At 41.6% G+C, this 26,428-nt stretch overlaps 2 protein-coding genes across 2 annotated transcripts in view; both read right to left on the reverse strand.

Annotated features, from left to right (window-relative positions):
• The window catches only part of LOC115103033 (serine/threonine-protein kinase 17A-like), a 14,108-nt gene extending 6,435 nt beyond the window's left edge, over positions 1–7,673 (reverse strand). Inside the window, exon 1 of the mRNA XM_029623615.2 lies at positions 7,220–7,673. Within this exon, the coding sequence (XP_029479475.1) occupies positions 7,220–7,383 (164 nt within the window). The 5' untranslated portion in view covers positions 7,384–7,673. The remainder of the gene's footprint in view (positions 1–7,219) is intronic.
• A 997-nt stretch (positions 7,674–8,670) lies between these two features.
• Positions 8,671–26,428, reverse strand: part of LOC115103036 (E3 ubiquitin-protein ligase HECW1-like) — a 50,150-nt gene continuing 32,392 nt past the window's right edge. The window contains exons 25-28 of the mRNA XM_029623619.2: positions 17,817–17,963; positions 17,439–17,553; positions 11,552–11,750; positions 8,671–11,358 (exon numbers count right to left, since the gene is read on the reverse strand). Coding sequence (XP_029479479.1) covers positions 11,247–11,358; positions 11,552–11,750; positions 17,439–17,553; positions 17,817–17,963 — 573 coding nt within the window. The 3' untranslated portion in view covers positions 8,671–11,246. The remainder of the gene's footprint in view (positions 11,359–11,551; positions 11,751–17,438; positions 17,554–17,816; positions 17,964–26,428) is intronic.

Here is a 26,428-nt window from a genome sequence, read left to right on the forward strand (position 1 = left end):
AAAAATGTGTTTTCATGTATTATTTGGTGAAGTGAATAGATTTAGTATAAATGTATCTAAAAAGGATAACTAACATTTCACTATTAAAACATTTCTGAAAGTCACTGAGGGTCCTCCCCTGAGGACCCTCCACTTACACAGCCCTTCAGAAAGTATTAAAACTTTTTCACATGTTGTGTTACAGCCGGAATTAAAAATGGATTTGATTGTTGGTCACTGGCCTACACACACAAAATACCCCATAATGTAAAATTGTAATTAAGTTGACATTTTTACAAATTAATTTAAAAAAGCTGAATGTCTTGAGTCAATAAGTATTCAACCCCTTTGTTATGGCAAGCCTAAATAATTTAAGTAAAAATATGCTTAACAAGTCACATAATACGTTTCATGACCTCACTTGGTGTGCAATAGTGTTTAACATAATTTATGAATGACCACCTCATCTCGGTACCCCACACATACAGATAATTGTAAGGTCCCTCAGTCAAGCAGTATATTTCAAACACAGGGAGGTTTTCCAATGCCTCGCATATTTGTAGATGGGTAGGGAAAAAAAGAAAAACAAAAGCTGACATTGGGTGAAGTTATTAAAATTACACTTTGGATGGTGTATCAATACACCCAAAGAGAGAGGCATCCTTAACTCAGTTGCCAGAGAAGGAGGAAACTACTCAGATATTTCACCATGAGACCAATGGTGACTTTACAACAGTTGCAGATTTTAATGGCTGTGATAGGAGAAAACTGAGGATCAATAACATTGTACAGTAGGGCCTAATGAACTCTAACTCAGTAAAATCTTTGAAATTGTTGGCATGTTGTTTATTTTGGGATTTCAAATAGAATACAAATAGGCATGTTGGTCACAGATGCCTTAAAAAAGGTATGGTCATGGATCAGAAAACCAGTTAGTATTTGGTGTGATCACCATTTGCCTCATGTAGTGTGACATCTCCTTCACAGAGTTGACCAGGCTGTTGATTGAGGACTGTGGACCCACAAATGGGCCTCAGGGTCTCGTCACAGTATCTCTGCATTCAAATTGCCATCGATAAAATGCAATTGTGTTCATTGTCTGTTGCTTAAGCCTGCCCATACCACACTGCCACCATGGGGCACTTTGTTCAGAAAACCACCCACACGATGCCATACACACTGTCTGCCATCTGCCCGGTACAGTTGAAACTGGGATTCATCCGTGAAGAGCACAGTTCTCCAGCGTGCCAGTGGCCATTGAAGTTGGCCCACTTTAGTCAGTTACGAGACTGGTGAGGGCGATGAGCACGCAGATGACCTTCCCGGAGACGGTTTCTGACAGTTTGTTCAGAAATTCTTCGGTTGTGCAAATCCACAGTTTCATCAGCTTTCCTAGTGGCTGGTCTCAGATGATCCCGCAGGTAAAGAAGTCAGATGTGGAGATCCTGGCCTGGCGTGGTTACATGTGGTATGCGGTTGGGAGGCCGGTTGGACGTACTGCCAAATTCTCTAAAAACAATGTTGGAGGCGGCTTATGGTAGAGAAATTAACATAAAATGATCTGGCAACAGCTCATGGACATTCCTGCAGTCAGCATGCCAACTGCACACTCCCTCAAAACTGTTTGCTTGACTGTCGCTGAATACGGGTTCGAGGCGCGGTCGGGGCTATCCCCCAAATTCGCTAGTAAAAGCAGTGGCTCAAAGAGTGACCCCAAACTCCCGTCCCTAGTCATGTCTGTTTGATTTATAAAAATTAAATTGCTGCTAGCTATGACCTAATAGACAACTTTGATCTAAATGATCACAGAAGAGCTCGAATTATAAAATTCTCCAGTGTGTTTGCCCAACATCTCCAGGTAAAAAAAGGTATAACCATGCAGCCTCAGGAGGTCTGGCTCCAACTACATTACCTACATCTCAGACAGTTTAGCAGGGAAAATGTGAGAGACTTGTTTTCAATGAGAGAGATTAGTCAAATTGGTGGTAGATCTATTATATGTGTGCTATTTCTATGCTTCACATTTTTAAGTTTTGTTTGTGTCTTTTACTTTTGTACACCTTCAAATACACTACATGACCAAAAGTATGTGAACTGTTGCCACAAAGTTGGAAGCACAGAATCGTCTAGAATGTCATTGTATGCTGTAGCGTTAAGATTTCCCTTCACTGGAACTAAGGGGCCTAGCCCAAACCATGAAAAAATGCCCCAGACCATTATTTCCCCTCCACCAAACTTTACAGTTGGCACTATGCATTTGGACAGGTCGCGTTCTCCTAGCATCCGCCAAACCCAGATTCGTCTGCCAGAATTCCAGATGGTGAAAAGTTATTCCTCACTCCAGAGAGCACTTTTCCACTGCTCCATAGTCCAATGACAGCGAGCTTTACACCACTCCAGCCAATGCTTAGTATTGCACATGGTGATCTTTGGCTTGTGTGTGGCTGCTTTGCCATGTAAACCCATTTCATGAAGCTCCCGGCAAACAGTTATTGTGCTGACATTGCTTCCAGAGGTAGTTTGGAACTCTGTTGCGAGTGTTGCAACCGAGGACAGACAATTTTTTACGCGCTTCAGCACTCGGTGGTCCCGTTCTGTGAGCTTGTGTGGCCTACCACTTCGCAACTGAGCCGGTTGTTACTCCTAGACGTTTCCACTTCACAATAACATCACTAACAGTTGACCGGGGCAACCGTAAGGCTCTCCAGAGGGTAGTGAGGTCTGCACAACGCATCACCGGGGGCAAACTACCTGCCCTCCAGGACACCTACACCACCCGATGTTACAGGAAGGCCATAAAGATCATCAAGGACATCAACCACCCGAACCACTGCCTGTTCACCCCGCTATCATCCAGAAGGCGAGGTCAGTACAGGTGCATCAAAGCTGGGACCGAGAGACTGAAAAACAGCTTCTATCTCAAGGCCATCAGACTGTTAAACAGCAATCACTAACATTGAGTGGCTGCTGCCAACACACTGTCATTGACACTGACCCAACTCCAGCCACTTTAATAATGGGAATTGATGGGAAATGATGTAAATATATCACTAGCCACTTTAAACAATGCTACCTTATATAATGTTACTTATCCTACATTATTCATCTCATATGCATATACTGTACTCTAGATCATCGACTGCATTCTTATGTCACTAGCCACTTTAACTATGCCACTTTGTTTACTTTGTCTACATACTCATCTCATATGTATATACTGTACTCGATACCATCTACTGTATGCTGCTCTGTACCATCACTCATTCATATATCCTTATGTACATATTCCTTATCCCCTTACACTGTGTATAAGACAGTAGTTTTGGAATTGTTAGTTAGATTACTTGTTGGTTATCACTGCATTGTCGGAACTAGAAGCACAAGCATTTCGCTACACTCGCATTAACATCTGCTAACCATGTGTATGTGACAAATAAAATTTGATTTGATGATTTGATTTGATTTTAGCAGGGCAGACATTTGTTGAAAAGGTGACATCCTATGATGGTGCCACGTTAAAGTCACTCAGTAAGGCCATTCTACTGCCAATGTCTGTCTATGGAGATTGCATGGCTGTGTGCTCGATTGTATACACCTGTCAGCAACGGGTGTGGCTGAAATAGCCAAATCCACAAATTTGAAGGGGTGTCCACATACTTTGGCTTGTGTGTAGCTGAAAATACTATATTTTTTGTTATGGAAAAGATATGTCACAGCAGTTTAGATGATATAATAATTCTCCACACTATACTTACTTTTTTTGTCCAAACTGAAATTAGGCATACTATTAGAATTTTAGCAACCACAAAATGGCAGACCAATTTTCTGCATAGTGCACATAAGGAAATTCATTTACAGTAGTATTGGACTTGGCCAACTAGTTTACAACTGAACAAGTTACACATGGGTTGGGTTGCAAAGGGTCAGACATTTTCTGGAAGGTTTCCAATGGGAAGTTAAGTCTGCGAATTTTGCTTAAATTCATCAAAAACATTAGCTTATAACAGTGAACCTTTTTTGTGGGATATGCAAGGCAAGTCTAGGTTTTGTGGCACTATCCCCAATTCAATGGAATTGCAACACTGCATGCACAGTGCATTCTTCCATCACAGCTGATTCTCAAGATCTTGCACACTAATGAGATGCTATGGAGCCCACACTACTACACTGTCTGAGCCAAGAACTACATGCTTTCTGGTAAGTTTTAATTACAATACTGGGTGGGGTGACTATGACATGGAGGATTTTTTGTTAACTAGTAAATAGTACATATAGCTTACAGCACAGTGTGTTTAAATCATTTAACTTGTTAACAATTTCTTCTAGTTAGTTTTTGCTACCATGTGGAGTTTAGCTTGCTTGAGCCTGCTAACTGAGGAGTGTTAATTCACCTGTTTCCATACATGTTTCATTTAAACACTATCTTTTTACATTTATTTTCATCTAATTGTTACAGGAAAATGCCATGGGCACCATCTGATCCATGGAGACATTTCACTGCAACTAATGTAGAAGGAAAAGCTGTGAACATGTGCAAAATCATATGTGAAGAATGCAACAAAGATGCAGAGTCATCTGGCCAAGTGCATAAAGTTCCCTCAGCACGCACAACCTCTGACATAAGTCCCTCTAAATCTATTCGAGGTGACAATTATGATGAAGACACCTTATCAATAGCAACAGCTCATGATCCTCCTGGAATCAGAAGTTTTTTTGACTCAATGGAGGAACGTAGTCAGAAATGCTGATGAATGTCTTGCTCGAGCTGTGTATGCAACTGGTTCACCTCTGATGCCCACAGTGGCAATGTGTATTGGAAGAGATTACTGAATGTTCTTCGCCCAGCATATACCCCTCCAACCAGACATGCTTTATCTACTAATTTGCTGGATGCAGAGTTCAAGTGAAGCTCAAGCAAATCATTGAGAAAGCAGACTGTATTGCAATAATCTCTGATGGGTGGTCGAATGTTCGTGGGCAAGGAATTATTAACTACATCTTCACCCCTAAACCAGTATTCTACAAGAGCACAGACACAAGGGACAATAGACACTGGTCTCTACATTGCAAATGTGCTAAAGGCAGTCATCAATGACCTTGCACCACATTAGGTATTTGCATTGGTGACAGACAATGCTGCAAACATGATGGCTGCTTGGTCTAAAGTGGAGAAGTCCTACCCTCACAACACACTCATTGTCTGTGCTGCTCATGCATTGAACCTGCTCCTCAAGGACATCATGCCACTGAAAACAATGGATACACTCTTCAAGAGAGCCAAGGAAATGGTAGGTATGTGAAGGGTCATCAAGTTATAGCAGCAATCTACCTCACCAAGCAAAGTGAGAAGAATAAGAGCACCACATTGAAGCTGCCCAGCAACACCCATTGGGGTGGTGTTGTCATCATGTTTGACAGTCTCCTGGAAGGGAAGGAGGCTCTCCAAGAAATGGCCATATCACAGTCTGCCGATATGGAAAGCCCCATTAAGATGATCCTCCTGGGTGATGTATTTTGGGAGAGTGGTAAGCAGCCCGAAACTCCTGAAACCTATAGCAGTAGCCATTGCACAGATTGAGGGTGACAATGCCATCCTGTCTGATGTTCAGACTTTTCTTGCAGATGTAAGAGAAGAAATTCATACTGCTCTGCCCACTTCACTGTTGCTCCATGCAGAGGAAACTGCAGTTCTGAAATCAAAAAAACGTGAAGACTTATGCCTGAAGCCCATACACACCGCAGCGTACATGTGGGACACCAACTATGCTGGCAAGAACATCCTGTCTGGTGCAGAGATCAACAAGGCACTACCGTGTCTCGCCACCTTGGCATGGATGAGGGCAAGGTTCTTGGCAGTCTGGCGAAGCACACTTCCAAGCAAGGGCTTTGGGATGGAGATACAATATGGCAGTCGTGCCACCATATCTCATCAGCCACCTGGTGGAAGGGACTTTGTGGATCTGAAGCTCTTTCCAATGTTGCCTCCATCATCCTCCAAATCCCAACAACATCAGCCACCTCAGAGCGCATCTGGTCCTTGTTTGGGAACACACACACCAAAGCATGCAACACGCTTACCAATAGAAAGGTTGAAAAATTGGTGGCCATCCGGGCAAATTTGAGGCTTTTTGAGCCTGACAACAAGCCATCCTAAGTTGGAAAGTGACAGCGAAGATGAGGCCTCAGTCTGATGTTTAAGAGGTGGACATTGAGGAGGTCCAGGGACAAGACATGGAAGCCTGAGAGGAAGACAACCAAAGCGTTAGATTCTAGACTATCATTTTACAGATGCATGTTGAAAACATTTTTGGGAGATGCGATGGATCATTCAATATTCCCTTTCTTTTGTTGTTCAGTGAAATCATCCCATGTGAAGAGTCAACTAATTTAATTAAAAGTTCAATTCGTAACTAGTTTTTTTTTTCTATTGTAAGGATTATCATTTGCAATTATGTATACTTATGATAAGGTAAAATGTTTATGTCTCCATATGATATGGTAAATATATCCAATGCAAAAAACATCTACATTTAAAATGGTATTAATATTCATTCCCATACATTTCCATTAATTCCCACAGAAAGTCTCCACCTCTGAATATTCCCCAAAATGTGCAACCCTACACATGGGCAAATATTGTGCTACTATACCTTGTCTCAGATATCCAGATAAAACAATGAACAAATGATAAATACATAACAGTACACCTACCTATGAGTGCCCATGGTTATGGAATAGGTTAGTTGAAAGGCTTTTGTCCATTCTTTCACATAGACAAAATCTCCTGTGCCACTACATACTATCGCTTGCTTCAATTCTCTTAATGTTTTGTATGTGAAAGGCTAGACTCACTTGCCAGTCTTGCACTCACAGCTGGGGAAAGGGACTAGTCATTGGGTATCTACTGTATCTTTAATGCAAATATATTTGCCACCCTGACGGTTTTCATTTGAAACCAGGGATTACAGATGAGAATTTGGTTTGCCATCTGGTGCAATGTCAAATGCATATTAAAAAACAAAATGCACATCCTTGATAAATAAATGAAAACATATTCATACAACCAATGGATGGTGCCACATTGAACATTGATTGAAAATGACAACCAAGCACTATGATCTACAAAGTATCCCACGTTGGAACATGAGCATTTATACAGCCAGGTAGATAATTGCTATTTTTTGTTGGACTACTGTATGTTTTTAAGGTCCAACCGGTTAACCTACAATGTTCAACTCACCTGCCTAGCTCTTTGCCAGGTATAACGTTGTATAGCTCCTTAAATGACTCGGTCCTGATTGGGGTTTTGATGTTGTCCAGAAGAAGCGCAGTGGCTCCCCGGTTCGTCTCGGTCTGACCGCGGAATCTTGTGTCGGTGAGCCCTGGACTGGGTGGTGGAATCATTCTTGGTTCACTTGTTGAATATTCTTTCAGGAAAACACGCGTTGTTGAGAATACCACAAAAGTACCTTTCTTTTGCGTATCGGAGAAGCTTCCAAGTAAGGGCACTAGAATGTTTTATTCTCGTCAACCACTGTGTCTAATGAGATTCTTGAACGTTATCCGCAGTTGTGATGCAGTCAGGCATAGACAGTTGTTTGACTGGCTGCTCTGATAACGCTCCTCGCAAAAGTCAATTTAGCTCAGTGACTGATATATCGCACCCATCAACTTAGATAGACACCGCATCATTGTATCTGTCCCATTAAGACTTCTGTGAGAGCATGAGCCGCGCTCTCCATTTTAAAGTAGTCCATTTTCTTCTTCTTCCACTTATATGAGTTGGCAAACAAACTGAAAGGGTCCATACTGCTACCTGCAGGGTGGTGTTTAAACAGGTATAAAGCCACGGATGGCAATTTACTGCCACCTGCAGTTGGAATGTTTACTCACAAGTATAATTAATTAGCTGATCCCTCCTGATGACCCGGATGGAATCATGTGATCCTTCCTCAAACTATAGGAAGTTCCACCCAATTGACTACTTGAAAATTGTGAAAGTGCTCAATGCTGCTTCCCGTGGTAAATCAATTTTCTGGGTACTAGAGTCCTCTATCTATCTCTATGATTTCACCAGACTTCGGTAATGTTGAAGAGTTAAAGGCGCAATCCTTTTAAAAGCTTAATACTGTTTTGGTAAAAAAAAATATATATATATATTCTTCAAGAATTAATAGGTGCATATTAATTTATAAGTCCAACAATGTATGTAACAACAAAGTACCACAGTATGAGTAATAATACCCATAAAACCTACCGGTCAAACAAGGAAATGATTCCAATTGTTTTCCACCTTTCATTTTTCCCATAGGGGATTTTAGCAACACTTAAAGGGCTGCGTTTCATGTAAGCTTACCCTGGCGTGACGTTTTGATAACCATGTAAATCTCTCTAGGACAAGGTGACTTTTACCAATATATTTTCCTGCATTTACCCCCCAAAAGGAAATGCTAATTAGCTACTAATGAGTAGTTCATAAAGAACTACAAATGCCTTGATCTGGACGAGACTGCTGAATTGAAGCAAAGGTAAGAATCTCTGGATGAACTATCTAATGTTAGTTAAATCTAGTAATGAATACATTTGCAATTCTGTTAACTGTCTTGTGCAAGTTTTAAATTGACACATGACCTGTTAGTAAAGGTGTCAACTAGATATGAAGTGCAGGGATTTAAACTAGTAGAAGAAAGGTGCTTTATGAAGTGATTGTTTATTGACATTCGTTAACAGTACTATGCTCGAATTGAAAGTGCAGCCTGAGAATTACTGCATGTGAGCTCATCAGACAGGAAATAGTGGGGATTGACAGTGAAACATGTAGACCTGTGAGAGGGTTTCTGAGAACTAAAGAATGGTCATAAAACCTTCACTAGCAGCAAACAATCTCTTTAAGGAAAAATATCATGTAAGATTTTCAAAATAAGCAACAGATTGTTTGAAAATGAAATCGCTTGTTCTTCGCCACAGGAAATGTGCATGGCATTAGACACATTTTCAACAGTAACTTTAAACATGCTGATACTTATACTGTATGTACTGAACAAAAACAGTGTGGACAATAAGTTTAAAAAATACATGAATAACACCAATCTTGTACTGCATATTACATTTTATCATTTCAAAATGCTTTGACAATATTACATTTCCTGTATAAACTTGATCTTACAGCCTTCCAATTTCATAATAGCAACTATAAATGCACTCACTGTACATTTCAAAATCTCAATTGTCCAAGGAAAGTGAAAAGATTTTAACAATAACATAGGTCATGTAAGTACAGTAGTAGTGTTCAATATCAGTTTATGGTGTCTCTTCTAATATCAAACAACAATAACAATGAACATGAAGATAGCACATACACAATTATTCAATTGGTCTGCAATCAACTCAGTTATAGGCCTACTTATGCCTGACAGTGGCATTTTGTCATATACAGTGTTTATGTTAAGGCATGGCATTTGCAGACCACAACAGCTGTCCTATCCTATAATGATAAAGTCGCTATAGGTTATGTGCATTAAATGACAACATGAGTGTAAATTAATAAAACAACCATGTCTGTCCTAAATGGATGTGGCATGGTAACCTAGAACTGACAAAAGACACACCAACATGACTAGTTTTAAGTCCATTACATTTTTATGTCACAGCATGTATGACTGTGGCCAAGGTTTGACATACAGGCATAGACTGAAACAAAATCAAACTCTGCTATAACACAAGTGCGGTAACAAGTCAACAGCATTGTAATCTACTGTTGTTGTTTTTTGTTCAGCCAGAACTATAGTGTATAATAATTGCAAGTAGTGTTACATTAAAAAATATAATAGATTTTTGTTCAAATAGTGGCATACATATATTTAAGGTGAACTTACTGTGTCAACTCCTCAGTAGTGCAACAAATATTCAGGAAGAATAAGATCCAGTACAATCTAAACAAAATAACTGCAATTTTACTTTAATTGTTCTCTCTTGGTTTGCCTCAGTGTTTGAATATACATTTACACAATGCAATATGTCCAGTTGTGTGTTCCATGCTTGAAAAAATTATATAAAAACCTGGAAAAATATTTAAACCTTTCCTTCCAAAATAATCTGTCTACCATGTACAATGAAACGCAACAATCTTGTGACAATGAAACATTCATAATATCCTGACTCAAGTGTGTTAAAACAAGAGATGACACACCTCATGTAAACATCAAATGCTTCTCAAGGTCAAGAGGGGGAAAATAAGTGTTGTTTTGACATGGAGCACATCGGTAAAAAATTCTGATCAGACGTTGTTTAAGGGGGTTTCTTCACCTTGCTTCACTCTAATTACCTGTACTAAAACTGGTTTGTGTTTGTTTTTCCAATCAACTTCAAGGTTTACGTCAATTACACATGTGTTTTTAGCGATAAAACATAGTTTTGATTTAATTTAAAGTATAACAACTTCAATATCATTAGAATCCTCAAACAGTCGTTTTGCAATTGTGGTAGGATCTTGCAACACTATTGAATCTCTTCTGATACATCACAATGTCCACAAAATCTTGGTAAAAACTTAGGGCAATTAAGAATTTGAGAGATGTTGATGACCCAGTACTTTGCTGATGTCCTATCCTGGGATAATCCCAGTGGCAGCGGTATTTAAAGTGGAATTGCCAAAGTTAGAACACAATGTCATGAGATAATGTTGGTTGTAGTGGTTCACGTGACAGTATTTGAGGCATTTCCCTCCCTCTGATAATGCAAGTTGAGGCATTTCTTCTAGTGATCATGTTGGTTGTGGTTGGTGATGTGATGATGTTTGCTGAGGCTGTTGGTGCAAGGTGCACTGTGAGAGAGGGACTAGACTATTCATTGGCGTGTGTGATGTGTTGAGTCAAGGCCCTGAGTGCTGTTATAGGCTGAGCAAATGAGATCTATTGCACACAGCTTGGTGCCTTAATGCAAACAAAGGTACATTGTTACATGTGAGTAATGCATGTGGTGGTGCTTGGCTTTTCCTTTTGCTTGTATACTGTACATAAGATTGTTAAAAAAGAGAAATGTACAGTCCTCTGGCTGTTGTATTGAAATGTACAGTATAAAGGGAGTGTTGTGTAGAGTTCACAGTCCTGAGGCACAGGATCCTATTTAAGTTCTTGATTGCTTCGCAAATGGCACCCTATTCCCTTCATAATGCAGTACTTTTGACCAGAGCTCTATGGTCCCTGGTCAAAGGTAATGCACTATATAGGGAATAAGGTGCAATTTGGGATGCACAACTTCTCTCTCCTTCACTCAAGGCCAAAAGTGCTGGTTTCCTCCACAGCGATCAGCAGTTTCTCATAGAGCATGGTGTAGGAGGGGTATGGTGGGAGATCCAGCCGGTTGAAGCATGTGTGTGCCCTGGAAGATATAGACCATGCATCAGAGCAGACAACCAATTCAACAGAATAGATAGAGTTTTCTTCCAAATACTATGCAGGGGTTTGGAGGATAACAGCATAGGATAGTCTGAATCTATACCTGTAATAGCAGGAGGCAATGGTATAAATGATTGTCTAGGTCCACTCTACTTTGGGTAGAGAGCTTATATTACCTTGGAAGAGCAGTAATCTTGCCCCACTTCTCGATACAGAAGCGTCGCAGGCCGTTACTGCCCCGTAGCGCAGTGAAGCCCTCGTAGGGAACACTGGAGGTGCCAGTCACAAACTGCAGCAGACGCAGCCTCTGCTCATTGTTGAAGCGCTCCACGGCCCCCCAGAACCACCGGATCACTATGTGGCTGTCATGGTAGCCTGCGATGCAGAAGGACAATAGGTCATGCCAAAGACTGGGTACAGGGGTTGGTAGCTTGGTCCCATATCAGATGTGATGTGCGGTAGCCAACTCCTTTATTGTTGACATGCCGTAGAAGAGTTGGCTACAGCACATACAGTATAGAAACCAGGCAACGGGGATGATGGTTCAACAAGGGACTGTGGCGTCCCTTAGAAAGAAAAAAAAACATGTCAAATATGGCTGGGAATTGCCAGGGACCTCACAATACAATCTAATCATGATACTTAGGTGCGGAAACAATATTTAAATAAAACATCTCCCTCTTTCCTCTTTTGTTATGTTACCCTGGCCATTGATTTTGCAGCCTTTTTTTCCAATTGCAAGTTTTGGCACATTCATTCCAGCAACATAAAATAGCCACTGGTTGATCATACTGGCTATAGCCAAGGGAAGTAGGGGAGCTGAGGGTTAACAATACAAATATAATATACAAATAACTAAAAACAATTGTGCACTAGGCCTTTATTACTCCCGTAGGAGCAGAGAGAAATACTTGTCAGCAGAGCGGGGGGAAAAATACCTCCCCATCTAACAATTGAATGTGCCCTTTACATCACATGGGCAGTGGCGGATTAGCGGTCGGGAGCCCCGGGACATTTCCCGGTGGCCTGAGGGTCGTTTTGGCCTGCCGTGAATAGTCAACTTGACCAGCGACAATATAGCAAGCAGGAATGAGTTGACTGAGAATCCACGCATCAGGCGTGACTCTCACTCTCTCGCTGCAGTGTCCCCGCGCCAGAAATTACACCAGGTCTCTCCGCGACGCACATAGCAACCGTCTACATGCTTCTCTACGGATAGCATTTTAGACAAGTCGCACAGCGAAATGGACGGTCAGAAAAGGAAAGGTGGAGCAGAAAAAAGAGAAAGGCCCTTGCCACAGATGCTGCAAAATAAGCGACATGTTTACCAGTAAGCGACCAGACCAGGTCAGTCAAAAACACTAGCTAAAACTGACACACACACTACACTCAGCATGGCTAACTAAGGAGCCTAACTAATAATAGTGACACAACGGCCGGTAGGCTAAACAGTTTGCACGTCTTACGTCTTCGTGGAGGAATTATATCATAGCAATGAGGGCAACATAGCGATCATAATGTCATTGAAGGCAATATGTTTCAACTAGTAAAAAATAGTAAACCTAGACTATGGACTTGCCAGCATTCCGTCATGATTTACGCCACATAAGAGAGGGAAACTGCACATACACTGAACAGTGAAACAGGCTACAGTAATGTAACCATGATACATCCATGAACGTAACACAGTAGCCTGTGTGACACAACACAGGCAATGACAAAGATCATTAGCGCCATTAGTACCAGCATGACTACTTAATACAATAATATACAGCTCTGGGAAAAATTAAGAGACCACTCTTCATTTTTCCCAGAGCTGTATTAATGTAGCCTACTGATACACTAATGATAGTGAGTATGATACGGGTATTTTCTTTGCAAAGGTGAAGAAGGAAGCAGCAGCACTAGAGGTGCAACTGGAGATGGTGGTCAGTTCAGAGTCAGACTCTGAGCAGGAACTTTCAGGTACAACTGAAGAGCACAAACCTAAACATGTAGGCTATGATTTTAGATTAATATGTGCTTTATTTATGAGATTATCAGTAGGACTGTAATGGGGGGGGGGGGGGGGGATACAATGATAGAGAGAGAACTGAAAATCCATTTGATTATTTTGACTTGTTTTTTCAGTACCACCCAAAACAAACCACTTAGTCATTTCCAATGTATTCCACTCCAAAGATGGCACAAACACAAAATGTCTGACATACAATGATGTAACTCACTCCTTGTTCTGCTCAGTATGTCTTGCATTTGCAAAATAGTGATAGTGCATTTGTCAAAGGAGGCATGCAGGCCTGGAAACATGCCCATCAGAGAGTACAGGAACATGAGAGAAGTAAGACCCATAAAGAAAGTTCAGAAGCCTTTTCCTCAGAGCCGGCAAAGCAGACATCCGTACCCTTCTGAGTGATGAGCAAATGTCAGTTCAACGAGACCAGGTCAGAAAGAGGTGGCAGGTCATGGAACGTGTGATTGATGTAGTTAAAGTTATTGGTAAATGTGGGCTTAGCTACAGAGGACACAGACACGAAGCTGCATATAACTTGGAAAACATGGCCGTCAATCATGGCAAGTTCTTGAGCCTTTATATTTGCTAAGAAAATATGACGTCTGCCTACAAGAGCATGTTAGTGATTGCATCGAGAAGAGCAAGAATCAGATGGGAAGTAAAGGAAGAGGGTCCTTGGTAACTATGATGTCCAAAACAACAAAAGTAATTCTTCAAAGTAATTGAAGTCATCAGAATGTTGATTCAGCAGACAATTGCTGTTGGAGTGAGAAAGGCAGGGATGTTCTCAATACAAATGGACACAACACAGGATTTAACATCCAAAGACCAGTGTGCAGTAGTTCTGCGATATGTCCACGAGAGACTCATTGCGGTCATTGACTGGGAGTCATCGACTGGACAGTACTTTGTGGACCTTGTGAAACAGACCCTTGAAGATGGACATAGATATCAAACAGTGTGTTGGTAATGCAACAGATGGAGCAGCTAATATGGAGGGACAATACAGGGGCTTCTCTGCTTTGCTCACAGGAGAGTCTCCTAACCAAGTACTCATATGGTGTTACTCACATGTCCTTAACCTTGTGCTATTTGACACCACTGGGGTTGTTGTGGCAAGTGAATCCCTTTTCTCACTACTGAATGACATTGCAGTGTTCGTTCGAGATTCCTACAAGCGCATGAAGCTATGGGAGGAAACCAGTGACAACAGGAGACACCGATTGCTTGATGTAATTGGTGAAACATGCTGGTGGGCCAAAGACGAGGCCTTGAGGAAAGTATTTGGAAGCTTTGCAAAGCCTGACCGTGCACTTTACACGGATGTGGTCATCACTATGGAAAGAATTGAAAAGGATGTGACCATAAAACCGGCTATCCGAAGCAAGGCCCAAGGGTACAAGGATGCTCTCCTAAAGTATGAAACCATACTTTAAAAAATATATATATTATTTAACCTTTATTTAACTAGGCGAGTCGGTTAAGAACAAATTCTTATTTACAATGACTGCCTAGGAATAGTGTGTTAACTGCCTTGTTCAGGGGGAGAACAACATATTTTTTTCCTTGTCAGCTCAGGGACGCGTTATGTCAACCTTTCAGTTCCTGGACCAACGCTCTAACCACTAGGCTACCTGCCGCCCCTACAGCCCCTACTTACAGCTGAGGTTTTTCCTCCTGTAACTGACAGTTAGACTTACAGGTTATGTCGTTCTCTTTTGTTTGAATTGTTTATGTGTCCGCTGTGCGGGGGAAATGATAATACAAGCGGAACTACGTAGCTAATACTGTTGTAACGGGGATCCTTATTGTAGCAACACACTTTTGGAGGGAAGGCAATCCTGCGCTGCGTTAGCTAAGTTTTCATGTCATCGGGTGTAGTTCATAAAGGTTGAAGAGTGTATGTTAGGATGAAGTGTGAATTCATGCCAGGAATAATAAGTGTGAAGTTTGATTTCCTCCCTTCTGTAATAAGCAGCCAATGAGGTATTTGTTCCTTTATTCATGTGTTTAATCTGAACCCGTTATAACGCCGGTTAAACTGTTATGTATGTAAGCACTTCAGAGTTATACCAAGCTAATAAGTCACTCGTAAGATAAGGTTGTAAGAGTGCGCTTAACTGTATTTTTCATTTACTTTATAGTTCTCACGGAAGGTGATAATTCTGACTAAAACTACAGAATAAAGCCGCCAGTTAAAATCAAGGAACGGTTGTGCTCGTGGTTACTGAAGGGAGCTACACCTCCTGATTTTTGAGCAGGCATGGATATCGTAACCGCACAGCACTTGGTGACGGGAACGGAGGATAACCTGAGAAAGTGTGCTCGAGACTGAGGGTGTGAAGAGGGCAGCAGACGACTTTGTTGATTGGGCCAATGGCATTCTGGAGGAGCAGCAGGACTGTGATGCCGAAGCCCAGACTACTCTCCCAGAGAAGAGAGAGAGAAAAAAAAAGAGAACCAGGTGAGTTGGCAGAAGACAAGCCCATTGCTAATGCAGACATGGATTACAAAATCAAGATCCACAATGTGGTACTGGACACTGTTGAAGAAAGTATCCACTGCCGTTATGCAGCAAATACAGTGCTGTGTGCAGATGTCTCCTGCATGAATCCTGAAACATTTTCCTGAGATCAGAGAAAGACGGCCATCAAGGAGCTCAGCAAATTCTTATTGGAATTTGATGAACATGCCACTGTTGCGGCATTGCAGGCTGAACTGATCACCCTTGCACAACAATGGGGAAGACTGAAACAGTCAGCATTGGAGGAGTACAACACCAGGACTGCCGCCGCCAGTGATGAATCAGGGGAAGGCTTTGAGGACCCTGATGAAAGTGTGGAGTTGGTGAGCAGAATTTGTTCCACATGTAAAAACTGCCCGATACACTGCTATCTTTTCCTGTCTCTACAATCTGCTCACGGATGCGTATCACATAATCTGGTTTGGGCTACAAGTTCTTCCTCACCCTATCCATCACTCAGGTGGCTAGTGAGAGGACCTTCTCCACCCTGAAATTTGTGAAGAACTGCCTAAGAACCTCCCTCACCCAAGAAAACCTTGAAGCGTTCCTTTTGATGGCAACAGAGAAGGAGATTCTTATGGGACTTGACAAAGATGTCCTCATTGACAAGATGGCAGAGAGCAGTGAGTTATTGCGCCGCCTACTGGTTTACTAGTGATATTACTTCCTGGTTACTCTGAAGTAGCTATGCTATGACTCTTCCTTAACAGGCTGACAAGGGTGAAAGAAAATTTGCTGTGAGTTAAAGCTTTTGTACAGAGGCATGTTTTTTTGGACTTTTGTATAATACTTGCAGTTATGTAGCCAATGTTCAATTTCATTGACTCTGTATAGATGTTTATTTTTGTGCTGTTTGCTTTATGGACACCAGTGAGTGAACATTAATCTACATTTTCTTGTAGAGAAATGCTTTTTTGACTTTTGTATTATAATGACTTACATTGTTGTAGCTTATGTTCAAGTTCAGTGAATGTGTGTGTGTAATGTTTTGATATGCTTGAATATAAAGATAATCACTTGAGCTAACTCTCATCCTCTTTAAAAAAAAATGTAGGCTCATTGTTTTGTGTGTCTAGCCTTGTACATTTGAATGTGCTACAGTATGATTGGTGTATTCCTAGAGAGTTTTTGAGGGTGCTCCAATAGCCATAGCATACCTTGAAAACTCAGTGTTCAGATAGGCTACATGTTGGTCAGTCCCAAATGATTGTATTTTCTAATGTGGATAACTTCTTTCCAGATGAACATAGTGGCCAAATGTATAATTAGTTTGGTACATCAACAAATAGGGTTAGCCTACAAAATTAGCGGTCTGGTGGTTTGCGTGAACAGGGTGGCCTGGGATGGAGTCAAATTCCCGGCCTGAATTATTGTTTCAGTCCGCCCCTGCACATGGGTGCCATGGTAGTGGATACATTGCCTTTAACATGTTCGTACACACGTTAACCGTAGTCCTAGACTAAAACACATGTTTGTAGATTCTCCATTAGGTAATGTTCAGTAATGTGCTCCGTTGAAGTCTGCTCACCTCCTCTATACTCTGTGTTGTTCCTCCAGTCATTGAGGTCTATCTCAGCTGTCCCAGCAATGACCAGCTCCAACTCTCTGGCATCAAACACTGACACCAGCCGGGAATCCACCACCTTGCGAAATATATCCGAAACATAGAACAATTAAAAACGATGTAGGAGTGTACATATTTAGACACATTGCTCCTGTCATTCACTTGGTGACTTAATTTGATAGTCATGTTCTATTGCATTCTAAGAAACATGAAGAAATCATATTTGAAGTGCAAAGTGAAAGCCCTCTGAAAGCATAGGCAGGCTGGAAAAAAACAAATGAGACATATTGGGGAAAATCATGCCATGGCCATTGACTGTTTTCCTGAGAGTGTTTACTGTACCTCATAGAAGCCCCTGACCAGTGCCTCTGTCTGCTTGACCACTCCTCTCTCCACCCTCCATTTCACCATGCGGTCAATGTACTCCTTCTTATTCTTCTCTGTCACATTAATGTTGGCCCCTCCAGACTTCAGCTCTCTCTCTGTTACCTACCCGCAAATAGAGCAATATCCATGTTACAATACAGACATACCTTACAATGTGAAAGTACACTACATGACCAAATGTATGTGGACACCTGCTTGTCGAACATCTCATTCCAAAATCATAGGCATTTCTATGGAGTTGGTCCCACCTTTGCTGCTATAACAGCCTCCACTCTTCTGGGAAGGCTTTCCACGAGACTTTTGATAAACTTGGATTTTTCAGTTGAAATACAGTTGAAGTCGGAAGTTTACATACACTTCGGTTGGAGTCATTAAATCTCGTTTTTCAACCACTCCACAAATTTCTTGTGAACAAACTATAGTTGTGTCAAGTCGGTTAGGACATCTACTTTGTGCATGACACAAGTAATTTTTCCAACAATTGTTTACAGACAGATTATTTCACTCTATCACAATTCCAGTGGGTCAGAAGTTTACATACTAAGTTGACTGTGCCTTTAAACAGCTTGGAAAATTCCTGAAAATTATGTCATGGCTTTAGAAGCTTCTGATAGGTTAAATGATGTCATTTGAGTCAATTGGAGGTGTACCTGTGTATGTATTTCAAGGCCTACCTTCAAACTCAGTGCCTCTTTGCTTGACGTAAAAAGAAATCAGAAAAGACCTCAGAAGAAAAAGATTGTAGACCTCCACAATTCTGGTTCATACTTGGGAGCAATTTCCAAATGCCTGAAGGTACCATGTTCATCTGTACAAACAATAGTACGCAACGATAAACGCCATGGGACCATGCAGCCGTCATGCCGCTCAGGAAGGAGACGCGCTCTGCCTCCTAGAGATTAATGTACTTTGGTGCGGAAAGTGCAAATCAATCCCAGAACAACAGCAAAGGACCTTGTGAAGATTCTGGCAGAAACGGGTACAAAAGTATCTATGTCCACAGTCAAACGAGTCCTATATTGACATAATCTGAAAGGCCGCTCAGCAAGGAAGAAGCCAATGCTCCAAACCGCCATAAAAAACCCAGACTACAGTTTGCAACTGCACATGGGGACAAAGATTGTACTTTTTTAAGAAATGTCCTCTGGTCTGATGACGCAAAAATAGAACTGTTTGGCCATAATGACCATCGTTATGTTTGGAGGAAAAAGGGGGAGGCTTGCAAGCCTAAGAACACCATCCCAACTGTGAAGCACGGGGGTGGCAGCATCATGTTGTGGGGGTGCTTTGCTGCAGGAGGGACTGGTGCACTCCACAAAATATATGGCATCATGAGGCAGGAAAATGATGTGGATATATTGAAGCAATATCTCAAGACATCAGTCAGGAAGTTAAAGCTTGGTTGCAAATGGGTCTTCCAAATGGACAATGACCTCAAGTATACTTCCAAAGTTGTTCTCTTTAAGCCATTTTGCTACGTCAAGGTATTGGAATGGCCATCACAAAGCTCTGAACTCAATCCTATAGAAAATGTGTGGGCAGAACTGAAAAAGCTTGCGTGAGCAAGGAGGTCTACAAACCGGACTCCGTTTCACCAGCTTTGTCAGGAGGAATGGGCCCAACTTATTCACCCAACTTATTGTGGGAAGCTTGTAGAAGGCTAACCAAAACGTTTGCCCCAAGTTAAACAATTTAAAGGCAATGCTACCAAATACTAATTGAGTGTATGTAAACTGGGACACACTGGGAATGTGATGAAAGAAATAAAAGCTGAAATAAATCACTCTCTCTAATATTATGCTGACATTGCACATTCTTAAAATAAAGTGGTGATCCGAACTGACCTAAAACAGGGAATATTTACTGGGATTAAATGTCAGGAATTGTGAAACTGAGTTTAAATGTATTTGGCTAAGACGTATGTAAACTTCCGACTTCAACTGTATACAGGATGCTACCCTCCACAGCATAACCACTCCAGATCAAAACTCCAAACGTACAGCCTAATTTTGGACAGACCAGATACAACTTCAGTTAGCACTGAGGCGTGAAGTGAAATGTGTCGAATCCTTTGAGTCCAACACATGGCAGGAGTCTCACAGACTATCCTTCCTAAATCCAGAGGTCTTGAAGCACCCTCCTGCTTTTCAGGACCATCCACCGGCATTTTCTACAAGAAATCTGCCTCCAGAAATAAAGCTTCTCCCAAGTGAGTGTGACTCCTGCTGCACTGCTGCTTGGATTCCACCTTGCGATCTGTTCACTTTCTGCTCTGGCTTGTCTCCCCCTGTCTGGTTTTTCTTGTGCATTTTGCTATGTGCCTCATGACTCCTGCATGCTTTGTTGACTATGAACTTTCTTGTTTACCCTACCGTGGGACAGAGTGTTTTTTCCAACACTCGGGACTCTGACTCTCTATTGGTTACATAGACTTTTTGCCCCCCATCCTATTCTAACCACCTCTCTCCGGCTATTTGTTACCAGATTAAATTGCTGTATAATATGATCCTGTTGCCATCTAATGCTCATTCAAATGTCATAAATCAACACTGCAGAGCTCTCCCTGTCTTAGGCTGTGCCTTGATTGTATTACTGTTGATGATATCTGGAAAAGTGCATGTACAGCCTGGCCCATCTACTGTTGCTAGCCCCAATACTGACTTGTTTCACTGATATCTGCTTTCGTAAAAGCCTGGGTTTTCTGCACGTTAACACTAGAAGCTTATTACCTAAAATGGATCAATTGAAAGTAGAGGTCGACAGATTCATCGGAATGGCCGATTCAAGTTTTCATAACAATCGGAAATCAGTATTTTTGGGCGCTGATTTTTTTAAAATAAAAAATAAATGTATTCCTTTATTTAACTAGGCAAATCAGTTAACCTCTTGATACTAGCCATCCCGGATCCGGGATCGTGAATACAGCCTCAAGCTCATTACCATAACGCAACGTTAACTATTCATGAAAATCGCAAATGAAATGAAATTAATATGCTAGCTCTCAAGCTTAGCCTTTTGTTAACAACACTGTCATCTCAGATTTTCAAAAATATGCTTCTCAACCATAGCAAAACTAGCATTTGTGTAACAGTATTGTTAGCTAGTGTAGCTAGCGTAGCATTTAGCGTTAGCATCAGCAGGCAACATTTTCACAAAAACCAGAAAAACATTCAAATAAATAATTTACCTTTGAAGAACTTCAGATGTTTTCAATGAGGAGACTCTCAGTTAGATAGCAAATGTTCCGTTTTTCCTGAAAGATTATTTGTGCAGGAGAAATCGGTCCGTTTGGTGTGTCACGTTTGGCTACCAAAAAACCCCGAAAATTCAGTTACAATACGCCAAACTTTTTTCCAAATTAACTCCATAATATCGACTGAAACATGGCAAACGTTGTTTAGAACCAATCCTCAAGGTGTTTTTCACATATCTCTTCGATGATATATTGTTCGTGGAAGTGTGCTTTCCCCTCTGAATCCCATGGCAAAATGCATGCAGCTGAAGATTATGCACCAATTTAGACAAAGGACACCGGGCGGACCCCTGGCAAATGTAGTCTCTTATGGCCAATCTTCCAATGATATGCCTACAAATACGTCACAATGCTGCAGACATCTTGGACGAACGGCAGAGAGCTTAGGCTCATTCATGGCACATTCACAGCCATAGGTTTCATCCTGGTTTCGCCTGTAGCATGAGTTCTGTGGCACTCACAGATAATATCTTTGCCGTTTTGAAAACGTCAGAGTGTTTTCTTTCCAAAGCTGCCAATTATATGCATAGTCGAGCATTTTCGTGACAAATTATTGCGCTTAAAACGGGCACGTTTTTTAAAATCCAATAATGACATAGCGCCCCCATAGGTTGAAGAGGTTAAGAACACATTCTTATTTTCAATGACGGCCTAGGAACGGTGCATGGGTAACGCTGCTTCGATGGTGGCTGTTGTCGTTGTGTTGCTGGTTCGTTCGAGCCCAGGGAGGAGCGAGGAGAGGGACATGAGCTATACTGTTACACTGGCAATACTAAAGTGCCTATAAGAACATCCAATAGTCAAAGGTTAATGAAATACAAATGGTATAGAGGGAAATATTCCTATAATAACTACAACCTAAAACTTCTTACCTGGGAATATTGAAGACTCATGTTAAAAGGAACCACCAGCTTTCATATGTTCTCATGTTCTGAGCAACGAACTGAAACGTTAGCTTTCTTACATAGCACATATTGCACTTTTACTTGCTTCTCCAACACTTTGTTTTTGCATTACTTAAACCAAATTGAACATGTTTCATTATTTACTTGAGGCTAAATTGATTTTATTGATGTATTATATTAAGTTAAGTGTTCATTCAGTATTGTTGTAATTGTCATTATTACGAATAAATAAATAAAAATCGGATGATTTAATCGGTATTGGCTTTGTTGGTCCTCCAATAATCGGCATTGAAAAATCATAATCGGTCGACCTCTAATTGAAAGTGTGGTTTCACAGCTCCAATCCAGATGTGTTGGTCATTATTTGAGAGGTAGTTAAGGAAGAGTGTTTTGAATACTGATGTCAACCTTTCTGGCTATAACCTTTTTCGGGAAGACAGATCTTCCTAGGGTGGGGGAGTGGCAATCTTTACCTAGGATCACCTTCAGTGCTCGGTTGTCTCCATTTAGTCTGTCCCCAAACAATTTGATTTTGCTGGTTTTAAGCATTAAACTTTCAAATAACCCTTTAACAGTCAACAAAGAGCTTTCTTCGTCCTGTACCCTACCTGCCCTAAGCTCTCTCCTGGCCTCTAAATTCTTTCTGAATTTGTCCTGCTGCAGTAGGTGACCTAAACTGGGACATGCTTAAACTACCTGACCAAGTCCTAAAGCAATGGGACTCCCTAAATCTTTCTCAGATTATTACCAATCCCACAAGGTATGACTCCAAACACCCAGAAAAGGCTACTCTCCTCAATGTTCTCCTCACAAATAATCCTGATAGGTACCAGTCTGGTGTTTTCTGTAATGACCTTTGTGAAAACTGTTTAACAGCCTGTGTTCGTAATGGCTGCTCAGTGAAATGTCCTGTCCTGATTTGTCATAGACGCTTGCTAAAACACTTTGTGACCTGGCCTCTGTAAATTGGTAAAGAATCAGCTTGATCCCCTCTGTCAAAGAAGCTTGGACATTCTTTTTTGATATCTTCAGTGATATTGTTAACAAACACGCCCCCATAAAGAAAATTAGAAATAGGTTCAGCCCCTGGTTCGACCGTGATCTTGCAGAGTTACTCCACCTCAAGAATTCCATTTGGCAAAAAGCTCGGCACACGCATACTCATGCTTGACTGGCTCTCGTTCAGGCAAATGAGAAATAAGTGCACTCAGACTATCTGGAAGGCCAAAGTTATTTACTTTAAGGAGCAGTTCTCTCTCTGTCTGTGTAACCCCAAGAAGTTCTGGAAAACGGTTAATGACCTGGAGAATAAACCCTCCTCCTCACAGCTGCCCATGTCCCTTAAAGTTGATGATGTGGTTGTTACTGACAAGAAGCACATGGCTGAGCTCTTTAATCACTACTTCATTAAGTCAGGATTCCTATTTGACACAGCCATGCCTCCTTGCCTGTCCAACATTTCCTCATCCCTCACTCCTTCTAATGCGACTATCCCCCCACTTTTCCACCTGCCCGCAACAAATGTTCTCCCTGCAGGCAGTCACTGAGTCCGAGGTGCTAAAGGAGATCCTTAACTTCTTCGGGATAGGGGGCAGCATTTTCACTTTTGGATAAATAGCGTGCCCAAATTCAACTTCCTGCTACTCATCACCAGAATATAAGATATGCATATTATTAGTAGATTTGGATAGACAACACTCTAAAACTGTTTTGAATCATGTCTGTGAGTATAACAGAACTTATGTAGCAGGTAAAACCCAGAGGACAAACCTTTCAGATTTTTTTTTCTTGAGGTCACTGTCTATTCAATGAGTTTTCATTGGGAAACCAGAATTCGAAGGGACTTGTTTGCAGTTCCTACCGCTTCCACTGGATGTCACCAGTCTTTAGAAATTGGTTGAGGTTATTCCTTTGTGTAATGAAGTACGGCCATCTTGAAGAAGTGTCACGTTATGTGTACTGTTTGATAGTTGCGCAAGACTAGAAAGCATGCTTGAGCTTGTTGTCTTCCTGTATTGAACACAGATAGTCCTGTCTTCAATTTGATCGATTATTAACGTTTTAAAATACCTAAAGTTGTATTACAAAAGTAGTTTGAAATGTTTTGGCAAAGTTTACAGGTAACTTTTGAGATATTTTGTAGTGACGTTGCGCAAATTGGAAGCTGTGTTTTTCGGGATCAAACGCGCCAAATAAATGGACATTTTGGATATATATTGACGGAATTAATCGAAGAAAAGGACCATTTGTGATGTTTATGGGTCTTCGGCCTGGTTTGCTAACGACCTCTCTCAAAGAGTGCAGTGTATAACGTCAGAACATCTGCTCTCCCAGCCACTGCCTGTCACCAAGGGAGTACCCCAAGGCTCGATCCTAGGCCCCATGCTGTTCTCAATTTACATCAACAATATAGCTCAGGCAGTAGGAAGCTCTCTCACCATTAATATGCAGATGATACATTCTTATACTCAACTGGCGCCTCCCCAGATTTGATGTTAAACGCTATACAACAAAGCTTTCTTTGTGTCCAGCAAGCTTTCTCTACCCTTAAATTTCTTCTGAACAGCTACAAAACAAAGGTCATGTGGTTTGGTAAGAAGAATGCCCCTCTCCCCACAGGTGTGATTACTACTTCTGAGGGTTTAGAGCTTGAGGTAGTCACTTCATACAACTACTTGGGAGTATGGCTAGACGGTGCACTGTCGTTCTCTCAGCAAATGTCAAAGCTGCAGGCTAAAGTTAAATCTAGACATGGTTTGCCAAACTAACCCTGATTCAGATGACCATGCTAGATTATGGAGAAGTAATTTATAGATCGACACGTAAGGGTGCTCTCGAGCGGCTAGATGTTCTTTACCATTCGGCCATAAGATTTGCCACCAATGCTCCTTTATCGGAGACATCACTGCACTCTATACTCTTCTGTAAACTGGTCATCTCTGTATATCTGTCGCAAGACCCACTCGTTGTTGCTTATTTATAAAACCCTCTTAGGCCTCACTCCCCCCTATCTGAGATATCTACTGCAGCCCTCATCCTCCACATACAACACCCGTTCTGCCAGTCACATTCTGTTAAAAGTCCCCGTAGCACACATGTCCCTGGGTCGCTTGTCTTTTCAGTTCGCTGCAGCTAGTGACTGGAATGAGCTGTAACAAACACTCAAACTGGACAGTTTTATCTCAATCTCTTCATTCAAAGACTGAATCATGGACACTCTTACCGACAGTTGTGGCTGTGTTGCGTGATGTATTGTTGCCTGTAGCTTCTACCCCTTTGTGCTGTTGTCTGTGCCCAACAATGTTTTTACCCTGTTTTGTGCTGCTGCCATGTTATGCTGCTGCCATGTTGGGCTGCTGCCATGCTGTGTTGTCTTCTTAGGTCTCTCTTTATGTAGTGTTGTTGTCTCTCTTGTCGTGATGTGTGTTTTGTCCTATATTTTTTTTATTTGTAATCTGACTCCATCCCCTCCATCCCCGCAGGAGGCCTTTTGGTAGGCCATCATTGTAAATAAGAATTATTTCTTAATTGACTTGCTTAGTTAAATAAAGGTTAATGTTGAGCAATTAGGTCTGGCTCGCAGTCTGTGTTCCAATTCATCCCAAAGGTGTTCGATGGAGTTAAGTTTAGAGTTCTGTGCAGGCCAGTCAAGTTTTTCCACACCAAAATCGACAAGCCATTTCTGTAAGACTTTGTTTTGTTCATGGGGGCATTGTCATGCTGAAACAGAAAAGGGCCTTATCCAAACTGTTGCCACAAAGTTAGAAGCACAGAATCGTCTAGAATGTCATTGCATGCTGTAGCATTAAGATTTCCTTTCACTGGAACTAAGGGCCCTAGCCCGAACAGCCCCAGACAATTATTCCTCATCCACCAAACTTTACAGTGGGCACTATGCATTATGGCAGGTATCGTTCTCCTGGCATCCGCCAAACCCAGATTAGTCTGTCAGCCTGCCAGCTGGTGAAGAGTGATTCATCACTCCAGAGAACACATTTCCATTCCCCCAGAGTCCAATGGCAGCGAGCTTTACACAACTCCAGACAACGCTTGTCATTGCGCATGGTGATCTTAGGCTTGTGTGCGGCTCCTCGGCCATCGAAACCCATTTCATGAAGCTCCCGACGAACAGTTATTTTACTGACATTGCTTCCAGAGGTAGTTTGGAACACGGTAGTAAGTGTTGCAACTGTGGCCAGACCATTTTTAATAAGAGCTACGTGTTTCAGCACTCGGCAGTCCCGTTCTGTGAGCTTGTGTGGCCTACCACTTATTGGCTGATCCGTTGTTGCTCCTAGACCTTTCCACTTCACAATAACAGCCCTTACAGTTGACCGGGGCAGCTCTAGCAGGGCAGAAATTTGACGAACTGACTTGTTGAAAAGGTGTCATCCTATGAAGATGCCACG

The sequence above is a fragment of the Oncorhynchus nerka genome, linkage group LG20 (genome assembly GCF_034236695.1).
Source record: "Oncorhynchus nerka isolate Pitt River linkage group LG20, Oner_Uvic_2.0, whole genome shotgun sequence".
Lineage (NCBI taxonomy): Eukaryota > Metazoa > Chordata > Actinopteri > Salmoniformes > Salmonidae > Oncorhynchus > Oncorhynchus nerka.